Source organism: Castanea sativa, chromosome 1 (assembly GCF_040712315.1).
Source record: "Castanea sativa cultivar Marrone di Chiusa Pesio chromosome 1, ASM4071231v1".
Classification (NCBI taxonomy): Eukaryota; Viridiplantae; Streptophyta; class Magnoliopsida; order Fagales; family Fagaceae; genus Castanea; species Castanea sativa.
This window is the reverse complement of record NC_134013.1, coordinates 87,085,468-87,097,377: the sequence shown is the minus strand read 5'-3', so window position 1 is coordinate 87,097,377 and position 11,910 is coordinate 87,085,468. Positions and strand designations below refer to the sequence as shown.

General features: G+C 31.3%; 1 protein-coding gene across 1 annotated transcript; it reads right to left on the bottom strand.

Moving 5' to 3' along the window:
* Positions 1–4,362: 4,362 nt before the first annotated feature.
* Positions 4,363–8,849, bottom strand: LOC142621839 (G-type lectin S-receptor-like serine/threonine-protein kinase At4g27290). Its single transcript, XM_075795206.1, has 8 exons — positions 7,965–8,849; positions 7,047–7,552; positions 6,226–6,360; positions 5,937–6,091; positions 5,659–5,869; positions 5,293–5,530; positions 5,073–5,223; positions 4,363–4,799 (listed from the first exon to the last, which is right to left on the bottom strand). Exons 1-8 carry the CDS (start codon positions 8,735–8,737, stop codon positions 4,488–4,490), a joined length of 2,481 nt encoding a protein of 826 aa, XP_075651321.1. The 5' UTR covers positions 8,738–8,849; the 3' UTR covers positions 4,363–4,487.
* Between the last annotated feature and the right edge of the window lie 3,061 nt (positions 8,850–11,910).

Here is an 11,910-nt window from a genome sequence, read left to right as displayed (position 1 = left end):
GGATCCGCATCCGCGTTTATTGCATTCGCGTTTTCAGCTTTTTTTTTTTGTTTTTTTTTGTTTTGTTTTTAAGACGTAAAATTTGACTTTTCCACCCATGTAGTGTTCACACGTTTCAGATTTTCTCCAAGTGCACTGTTCAGCACTATTTTTTGCATTGTTTATGGGATCCACAAGCATTTTATTCAGAAAAAAAAAATATTAAAAATGAGTCTCATGATACTATTCACACATTTAAAAATTATTTTGCTACAGTATTTTCAGTTTTCAGCAATAAGTTCTATCCAAACGGACCTATAATGATTGAAAGGGTGTCCTCGTAAGCAACACCTTTTTTCATCTTTAAAATTTGGGTAATTTAGATTTTTACCTTTAAAGTTTCAAAATTTTGATATTCACCCATACTATTACATATCGTTTGAATTTAAGTAATTTTATCAATGCGCTATAACATTGTGTCCGTTAAGTGCTACCTCAACTTAAAATGACATAATTATATGGATCTATATTTTAAAATTTTCAAGTGCAAAATTAAAATTACCCCATACTTTAAGCGTGGAAATTGCAAACTAGTGATTAAAAATTTAAAACACTATAATTTTGAATGAAAAAATGACACTATGTTGTTTTGAGCTTAGTTGGTATTTAACGAACAACTCATTACAGCGCATTGATGGCAGGATTTAAATCCAAACGATATATAACATTAGAAATACAAATCTAAATTTTAAAAATATTTATGGGATAAAATTATAATTAATTATCCCAAACTTTAAGGGTGCAAATTATAATTTAGCCTTTTCTTCTTTATATGGTTGAATTTATTATTTTTTATATTAAAAAAAAAATCAGAACCATGTTTCGTGTATGATCCACAGCACATTCCCATAAAACTAGAAATTCAATGAAACCAATAATTGAACGCAATAATTGTCTTCTTTTGTAACAAGCTATCTCATGTATTATAGCTAAAGTGGCTCTGTTGAGAGATTCTGTTTGGATATGGGTGGAGGGCCATTTCTCTTACCCTACATTCAGATTAGTTTCAATCAATAAAGCTGCTATTGTTTTCACCAAAAAAAAAAAAAGTCTTCTTTAGTTCTTTTCCTACCTAACTTGCTTTTCTAAGTCTTTGCTCGCCACAAACTAACAAACAATAATTTATTTCTTCTTTCTTATTTATTTATTATTATTTTAAGTAGCGGTAACCACTTTTAGATTCAAGTTTAGACATTGGCGAGTCTTCTTTTCCTACCTGACTTACTTTTATAATTAGTCTTTGCCCGCAACAAATGAGAATAACAGTAACCAATAGTTAGATTCAAGTGTGTATGTTGTTGGCGTTCGATATTGCACTCTCATCCCGCGAAACCACCTAGACCTAATCATAATTCCTAATTGATTAGAACCTTCACAAGCATTACTGAAGTTTGAATTTATAATTTCAATCTGAACAATTATATATATATAATGTTCTTTTCTTTTGCTAGAAATTATACACTATAGAGTGCTCCCTCATAGGTCTCATACTCGTGATATTCACCTTATCCCCATTTGTGGGAGGCCTTAAATACGTGTGATACACCTAATTGGACGAGTCTTACCGCTTACGAGATCCACCCATATGAAGGGGCATTATGGGTCCGTTTGGATAGAACTTATTGCTGAAAACTGAAAACTGAAAATACTGTAGCAAAATAATTTTTAAATGTGTGAATAGTGATGCGGAACCCATTTTTAATAAAAAAAATTGATGAAAAAGTACATGAACAGTGCGTGCACAGTACGCGCACAGTGCCGCACAGTGCGCGCACTGCACACATGTCCCCTCTGCAGCAGAAACAAAAAAAAAAAAAAAAAAAAAAAAAAAATCAAAACGTGGACGCAGCAATAAGCTGCATCCAAGCGCCCTCATATATATGTCATACCATAAAATATTTTCTAATTGATTGCTTGTGATTGACGTTCACAAGACTATTTCAACAACTCATCTTTTTTTTCTTTTTCTTTTTTTCCTTCTGCTAAATAAAAGTTTTAAAACCACTGATTGGGGACATGTGATTACTGTTCAGAAGTCTCTTTAGGATCCGTTTGGATAGAACTTATTGCTGAAAACTGAAAACTGAAAATTGAAAACACTGTAGCAAAATAATTTTTAAATGTGTGAATAGTGATGCAGGACCCATTTTTAATAAAAAATTAATAAAAAAGTACATGAACAGTGCGCGCTGCGCACTTGTCCCCCTGCAGCAGAAGAAAAAAAAAAAAAAAAAAAAAAAAAAAAAGCAAAACGCAAAACGTGAAAATTTTAAGTGGAATCCAAACGCCCTCAAGCTCTTTAGTCTTTGGAGTCTTCTCGGATTTGACTTTGGTTTTGGTCTTTCAACCGTCTTTGGTCATTAGTGATTAGACACGATTTGGTCTTTGCCTCCCCTCCTCAATTTCAATTAAATAATAGTCATATTCTTTCTTTTTTCTTTTTCTTGTTTTAAATTACAAACTATGATTTTCATTCCAAATTGAAAACCAAATAAGTACAATAAAGAAGCAACAAAGCAAAAATTATACCATTGAACCCTACTATAAAAGGGAGGTTATATACAGCGGATACATAATATACTCTCTCTACATAGATAACATATCACAATAAATCTATAACCATCTTATCATAGGAGGTGAAGCATAGTTGGTGGTTCCCGCCCTTTCAAATTTGCGTGTTCCTTGAAAACTTTTTAAGTTGTTGCACTAACTCGTGTGCCACATGTTAGAAGTATGTGTTTAAATGTTTAAATTTACCATATTTTAATAGTTTAAGCTTTTGAGACAATTTAGTATTTTAACTTGATATCAGAGTAGGAGGTTTTGAGCTCGATCATTGTCTCATCCATGCTTGTGAGGGGAAGTGTTATAAGTATGTGGTTAAATGATTAAATTTACCATATATACCAATAACTAAAACTTTTGAGAAAATTCTTCTAGAGCCACATTCAGAGCGATACAATAAAAAACTGCATAAGTCATAGATTCAACGTCTTCATCATATAGGAAATACCCCATCAATGTCAATACCCCTCCTTCATAGATTTTGCAGAGTGGGAAGAGCGTTTATACATGTGTATATGGGCCTATTTGCAATTGGAAGCAACTCACGGTGTATGTGGGCACAACCTGTGCAATTGCTTCAAATAAGGATTTCTCTTCCTCTCATGGATAATAACTTCTCTTTCCATCCGATGAGTTTCTTTTCCACCCGCCCCTTATCTTGCAAGCGTTATGACTACAAAACACCAATAATTTATTAGTGTTGATCTTTTGTCTCAAGGCAACTTCGTATACCTAATACCTCAAGTATTTCCTTTAGCTTTTGACACTCTTGGCCTCTCGTCCTACAGAATAATATGCTATCATTTGTAAAGAATATGCAAGATCCTCGACATATTGAGATTCCATGAAGCATTTGGTTTCATAAAGCTTCATTACTGTGCCTCGAAAAACCTTCTACACACAATAGGAAAATGTATAAGGGGATTATGCACCCATGAGTGACCCTATTATTTAGTGTTGAATAGGAAATAATAGAAATACAATGCATAATCAGATTAATCAATTTCCAGGGAAATCTAATCTCTCCATCACCTTTTCAATAAAACCCCATTTCACCCAATCATACGTCTTCCTCATATCAAATTTAATGGCCGTATAGCTTTCCTTCCTCTCTTCCAAAAATTTATCCTGAGATCTTTGTTTGGATATTGTACTTAGAAAAGGGGGACGAGGGGGTGGGGTCATCATGTACTTCCATTGTTGATTTTTTTGTATCATATTGTTTGCTTGTAATTCTTTAAGGAGGCTTGCCTTTGGACACTCCTTCATTTTAATAAAATATCTTATAAAAAACTATGGTGAGGTATATAAAGTGGTATTTATCATTTTATTTGTATACATTTTATGCTTTCTAAAACTATCATATTATATTCTAATGTGTAATATTTAATTTATTTAACAAAAAAAACACCCTTGATTTAAAATGTAATTCAAAGAACATTTACTGTGATTAATATTATTTAAAGGATACTTTCACATGACTAAATGAACGAAAATTATTGTATTGAATAATTTGAATTATATAAAACTGATATGATGAAATTTTCTTCTATCCTCATAAAATTAATATATACAATAAATCATGTTAAAGACATGTTTTAAATATAAATAATACGCAAGTATTATTTTGTGGATTTAAAAATTAATGATATATTTAGCTAAAGTGCCCATTAAAAAAAATTATGACTCTAACACTGAGAAAAAGTGTCAAATTCCATCCTTACAATTGCATTTAGGTTTAGCGAAAATGAACACTACTTCACAAGGAATACATAAATTTTTCCATACATGATATCGTTCGGTGTAAATTGTTAAGGCTTTATCTCTCTAAACAAAAGATAATAAACTGGTCGTTTTTCTCTCAAGTCTCAAGTGATGATATCCTATCTTGCTTCTAACACTGTAATGGTGACTTCATTTATTGAAAGCATTTCAAGATTTCCTGATGAAGAATCTTCTCCAAGTGGAGCTTTTCCTGTAACAAAACCTGGCTGCCTTGGATTGGGCAATGAATTGTCACTGCTTAACATTAGAACCACAGATGACATGTTTGGCCTATCTTCTGGTCTCTGTTGTACACATAACAAACCCACATGAATGCATCGTAACACTTCAGATAAAATGCAGGAGTCACCTAAGATTAAGAATTCATCTATCAGCTCCATTAGCTTATCTTCAATCCATAGTTTCCATGCCTAAAACCAAAACCAGATATTATTAGAACACTAGAATTACATGATCATTGTATGACTGAATGATTTTCACTTGTCAATACTCACTTTAAATGGAGTGTTGATTTCATGGATAATATTTTTTGTACAAGTGTCTTTCATTTAAAAGTTTTAATAACGTGACACTAAATATACCTTTAAATCTGTAATATTTAATTTGGAATATGAAATGTATTCATTTTGAATGGAGATATCCTAATATCACCAAAGTAGTAAAATGACAATGTTAATACTTACATGTCCTAGAAGATTAAGACATTGACCAGAGTTACACAATTCCTTGTTCTTCTTTCCGCTCACGATCTCTAATAATAAAACTCCAAAGCTAAAAACATCGATTTTCACTGAGATTTGTCCATACCCGGCATACTCAGGAGGCATATAACCACTGCAAAGTAAAAAGAAGTCAAAAAAATCTCCAAGCATGAACTAATAAAAGACGTTTAAGAATACTCACTATGTTCCAACAATTCTATTGGTATCAGCCTTCGTTTGGTCTCCTCCAAATGTTTTAGCAAGGCCAAAGTCAGAAATTTTTGGGTTCATGTTATTATCTAGTAGGACATTACTAGCTTTAAGATCTCTATGGATAATTCTCAATCTAGAGTCTTCATGAAGGTAAAGAAGCCCCCTAGCAATGCCACCAATAATGTTGTGGCGCATACGCCAATCAAGTAGTCTACTTTTCCATTGGTCTGTCAATTTTGCTATTGTTGTTAGTACATATACCTGGCTAAAATCTCAATAACATGATTCCTTAATAAAATATAAAATGTCTAAACATGAATGTGCTTGATTCAATAATGAGGATCAAAGTTCAAACCAAAAATAAATGAGTCCAAGCTTTTGTTGTGCATGTATTCATAGATTAACAATTTTTCTTGTTCTTGAATGCAACAACCGAGCAGCTTCACAAGATTGCGGTGTTGAAGTTTGGCAATTAATATAACTTCATTTTTGAACTCGTTCAATCCTTGTCCTGAATTCTTTGAAAGTCTCTTTACAGCTATTTCTTGCCCCCCAAGCAATGTACCCTAAGAGGAAAAAAGTTCAGTTATGTTTGGAAAAGAAAATAGTTCCACTAGTTAGGTTGCTATTTACCTTGTAGACAGATCCAAAACCACCTTCTCCTAACTTGTTATTGCTTGCAAAGTTATCAGTGGCATTAGATATGGTTATCAGATCAAATATTGGTAATTCCATATCTTCCTTTTTGTCTTCATTGTTATAATCATTTTGGCGTATTATATTCATTCCTGAAACAGTGAGGGAGTCATGAGCACAAATAAAGGAAACAATTCTATTGTCAAAAGCAAATTATCAGAATCCATGTCTTATCATGCAAAAGAAATTATCAGAATCGGATTTGGATCCATGTCATATAAATTACCTTCCTTTCTAAGTTTCATCCTCCTTACATATGTGACCAGCCCCAATGCTAACATTACCGTGAGTAGTATTGCACTGCAGACTATGATTATTGCTTGATATTTTTGGCCAAAGTGCTTGTTCTTCTCAATATGATCTGAAAGGTCAAAAGTAAAGTCAACAAGATTATATTTTTTTACTATAGGATATACCAAATTAATTTTCCTCCTTTTTGTTTATATATTTTTTACTTTATGATGTGCCATATGAATTTTACGCCATATAATTTTCTTTTCTTTTAATGGGAAGTTTCTAAGATGCATGGCAAAATGTTAACATTTTATGAAACTTTGGTAACAGCAATAGTCTTACTTAGAGAGCAGATTAAGTAAATGATTTTAATATGCCTATAGATTGCTACATGAAGAAAGAAGAAAATATGAAGATTGGAAATGTAAAGGACATTCTCTTGGGACAATTATTAGACTTTTAAAAAAAATTGTAAATGATAATATAATTTGTGATTTTATTATGATTGGAACATAATAAAAATGTTGTTTGTAGTGGACATAAGTGAAAGCATTTTTATTTATTTTTATTTTCTGATAATTATATAGTTATAATAGGGGAAGGGAAATTTGAACTTTAAATATCTTTGTTGGAAATAATAAGAGGTGACAGTTGAGTTATAAGGATTTTGGCAATAGGTGAAAACTAATATTATTCCAGTCCCAACAAAATATATCAGTAGTTGCTAAAAAATGATTGTCAAAAGTGTTGTCTTCATAGCATTACTTTGAAAATAAAATGACTCAAAAAAGAAAAGAAAAGTAAAGAGGATACCTAGTTCTGAGGCGGCCACACGTATATAAAGGTCTTGCCCACCCATTTGGAGTACAACTAAATCAACCAGGTCAGCAAACCAGAGCAAGCAACCACTTCCTCCATTCCTAATATCTAAATTTGCATATGCTCTGCATGAGCAATTTTTCAAACACAATTCTTCACATTCCTTGAGATTCATGTTCTTATCAAACCAGGAAGAAGATGTGTCAGGTAATTTCACCGCCTTGTACTTGAGGAACCCATCTCCATTATTGCACCCCAATGGAGTACCTCGAACACACCCACCAGACCAATATGTTGAATTCCAATCTTTTGGAGATTTTGGTATGAATCCTTTCAAGCATGCACATACAGGAGACTCAATGATATTGCAGGTAGTGTATGCACCACAGTGGCCATAGTATTGATACTCATCTGATTGGTATGAAGTTAAAAGATCCCAACTTTCTGTGCTAGCCATCCATCTATATGCCAGCCCATTACCTAATGAGTTTAACACATACCTTCAGAAAACAAAATTTCTCAAAAGTTAGGAGTTTTATTTATATTTTTCTCATTTTGATGAATTAGCAATTGTCCCAAATGCTTAAAGTATTAGATAAAAAAAAATATTTAATCATTATTTTAACACTCTCACTCACGTGACTGTGTTTGCTCTCCTTTGTAAGAAGAATTGGGATTCAAATCCATTCCTCCGAAATTGTTGTAACTACGGAATTATAAAAATTTAAAAATACTCCCCCACATGTGACATTGTTTGTGATAGTTCAATACTCTCCTTTGTTGTAACTATTAAATTATTAAACAATAAAAAAAATTAAAAACATTAGTCTCATGGTAAACTACTAATTGTCTAAAAATTTAAAGTTGTAGAAAGTGGTAGATTTAATCATAATTTTAACATTTAACACATACCTTAACAAAACCGAATTGTTCAGGAGCTTATAATTATAATAGACCGCTTTCTCATTCATCACGAATTCATACTTGAACAACGGATCTGGTCTTAACCATGGCTTCCCTGTAAAATAAAGGCCATTCCAGGACCCTGGTCTGCCCTTTATTTTGTCTCCCTGCATACAAACTACTTGTGGGAGCCCTCGACGATCTAATACTACTGAAAATTCACCTTGAGCAGGATCTTCTGGGCTCTTCCATGCTGTTAAATACCTATCTAGACCACTAGCTGAGTCCCATCCAATCTTCATTTCTGGTAGTAATGTGTCGCTTGGATGATCAAAACTCTGCCACAAAAAACTCTTTGGGTCACTATTATTTCCATCTTTCACAACAAGATTTCCTGAATCCAATAGCTGTGCAGTTGGATTATTGATCTTATTCCCTGCAGTTCTTGATATATTGGATGACCAAATAGAAGTATTTGTGCTATCAAGAAGGACAAGAATTCCTTTGTTGGTAACCTTGAACACTCCATGGTGATTTTTAAGGGGGGTTTCTCTGTTGGCTACCCATACAACTGTGTCATTAGATACCCCGAACCATATTCCCACATATCGGCTTTTCGAACTACCTGGGCTGAAGAATCCCAATTCATATCTTCCACTAGCAGAAACCAAAGTCTCACCATCTCTGATAGATTGACTAGGAGTGATGGTGTCTAGTGCAGAGGAGGTTCTTAAGAAGGAGAGTAAAAATGGGTATACAAACAGAGCTGAAACGGCTTTCATTGATTTTTCAATTGGGGTATCAACCAACTATTCAAGTGAGTTTTCGAGGTTTATTTTCTAGGTTTTCTTTGCTCGACACAATATATAAGAGCCATGCACTTCTGAAGAGGTTTGTGATTCATGTGAAGTACTTAAAAAAGACAAAAACTGAGTGGTTGTTACGGAAACATTGATGTAATTGATTCCCCACCCCCAGTCAAAAAGAAATTTCTATTAACTGTATAAAAAGCGGCTAAGCCGGTGTTTTCAGTTTTCGTTTTATATTGTGCTGTATTGTACTTGCAACGGGGCTTTGGTTTAGTGAGTTTTTTTTTTTTTTTTTTTTTTAAGTAATCGGTTTGTGCTTTTCTTTTTTTTTTTAAATATTGATATAAGCTGACATTTATATTATTATACTGACACAATAAATTTCATAATATTTTCATAATTATTGATGTGTCAATTTCTTACACGTCGAAATAAAATAATAAAATAAAATATGAGATTGGATTTTTTTTTTCAGTAATCGGTTTGTGTTTTTTTTTTTTTTAGATGTTGATGTAAGCTGACATTTATATTGTTATACTGACACAAAAAATTTCACAATATTTTCACAATTATTGACGTATCAATTTTTTACAAGTCGAAATAAAATAATAAAATATGAGACTGTAACCAACCACAACTGAAAATAAATGTTTTCAAAAAATGTTACAATACTTATTGTTATCACAATATTTTCACAATTGTTGAGATCTCAGTTTCTTATAGATCAAATAAAAAAAATTCTAAGTCCAGAACATTTTAACATTAATTTCTATAGTGCCTAAAGTTTTTTTTTCCCAGTAATCGGTTTGTGTTTTTTTTTTCTTTTAAATATTTATATAAACTGACATATATATTGTTATAATGACACAACAAATTTCACAATATTTTCACAATTATTGAGGTATCAATTTCTTACAAGTCGAAATAAAAAAATAAAATATGAGATTGTAGCCAACCACAATTGAAAATAAATGTTTTGAGAAAATGTTACAACACTTATTGTTATCACAATATTTTCACAATTGTTGAGATCTCAGTTTTTTATATATCAAATAAAAAAATGCTAAATCCACAACATTCTAACATTAATTTCACAACAAATCATAAGTAAGCTATTATTGATGGATAGCACTGGAGCTACAGTGTTTTTGGTTTATTCAACTGGCACGGTAGCTACAGTGCCTAAAGTTTTTTTTTTTTTTCCAGTAATTGATTTGTGTTTTTTTTTCTTTGAAATTTTTATATAAGCTGGCATGTATATTGTTATACTGACATAACAAATTTCACAATATTTTCACAATTATTGTCGTGTCAATTTCTTAAAAGTCAAAATAAAATAATAAAATATGAGACTGTGACTAACCACAACTGAAAATAAATGTTTTGAGAAAATGTTACAACACTTATTATTATCACAATATTTTCACAATTGTTGAGATCTCAGTTTCTTATAGATCAAATAAAAAATGCTAAATCTACAACATTTTAACATTAATTTCTACCTTGCCTAAAGTTTTTTTTTTCCTTGTAATCGGTTTGTGTTTTTTTTTCTTTTAAATATTTATGTAAGCTGGCATATATATTGTTATACCGACACAACAAATTTCACAATATTTTTACAAATATTGAAGTATCAATTTCTTACAAGTCGAAATAAAATAATAAAATATGATACTGTGACCAATCACAACTGAAAATAAATGTTTTGAGAATAACAATAACAATGTTATCAGTTTAAAACCAATAATAACTTGTCATTTAGAATTTGTTCTAAAAATTTTATGAACATAGCATTTCTCTCAAATAAAAAAAAAAAATCTATTCAGATCCTAAAAATGAAGATATTGTGAAAATATTGTGATATTTTGTTGTATTTTTAGACTTCTCTTTTAATATAGCCAAATTGGGTGAGCCAAAATTCACGATTTCACACACAAAATCTATATTAATTCTCTCACTACTGGGGCAGCACGTGCCTTGCACGTACTGCCAACACTAGTTTTAATATAATGATTGAAAGGGTGATATGTCATCTTAAACGATTATCAAAAAAAGATATGTCATCTCAAACATCGTCACATTTTTTTCATCTTAAAATTTGGGGTAATTAAAATTTTTGCCCTTAAAGTTTTCAAATTTTGGATCCACACCCATAATATTATATATCATTTGGATTTAAGTAATTTTATTTATACGTTATGATAGGGTGCCTACTAAGTGCCACCTCAACTTATAATGACATAATTTTATGAATTTAAATTTTGAAACTTTAAAGTGCAAAATCCAAATAATTTGTAATGTTCAAAATTTGGATCCAAATTTTAAATTTTTACGAGATAAAATCAAAATTATCCTAAACTTTAAGGGTACAAATTATAATTTAATCTTTTCTTTTTTAATGGTTAGAAAAAAAAAATCACAATCTGTTTCGTGTATGATCCACAGCTCATTCCGATAAAACTCTCTTCTCAATGAAACCACCAATTGACCTCAATATCTTCTTTTGTAACATGCTTCTCATGTATTACTTTTACCATACATTATAAGTTCTTATAGTAACAATAAAGCTGCTAACGTTTTCATTAAAAAAAAAATAGTCTTCTTTTCCCACATGACTTGCTTTTTTATCTTTAAAAAAAGACTTGCTTTTTATTTTTTAAAGAAAAAAAAAAAGACTTCCTTTTTTAGGTCTTCTACCCGCTAGCAACGTCAAATGTGAAACGTGTAACCACTAGATAGATTCAAGTCTTGCCATTGCTGAGTCAATGAGTCTTCTTTCGCTACTTGACTTGCCTTTTTAACAAGTCCTTGGTCGTTTCAAACGAGTAACCAATAGTTAGATTCAAGTTTTGACGTTGGCAGAGCCAAACTGCTTTTTGTTGGGGTGGATATTGCAGTCTCAATCTCTCATCCTGCCAAAACGAGTAACCTATAGTCCTAATCATAATTATTGATTTGGACCTTCACAAGTATTGCTTATTTATTTAATTTTTTTTACTTTATGCATAAAAAGATGCCAATTAGCTTTACGAGTATATTACTATTAGAACTTGGCATAAATGTATATTTAGTATTTAGAATGAATAATTTAGTACTCGTTGATTCTCAAAAAAAAAAAATATATATCTAGTATACTTTGTCACAAT

Coding starts and splice junctions, on each gene's coding strand:
- LOC142621839 (XM_075795206.1), bottom strand. CDS start 8,737: ATGAAAGCCGTTTCAGCTCTGTTTGTATACCCATTTTTACTCTCCTTC. Junction 5,870..5,936: donor GTTTTGGATCTGTCTACAAG/GTAAATAGCAAC, acceptor TTTTCCTCTTAG/GGTACATTGCTTGGGGGGCA. Junction 5,531..5,658: donor CTTGGACTCATTTATTTTTG/GTTTGAACTTTG, acceptor CAAAATTGACAG/ACCAATGGAAAAGTAGACTA.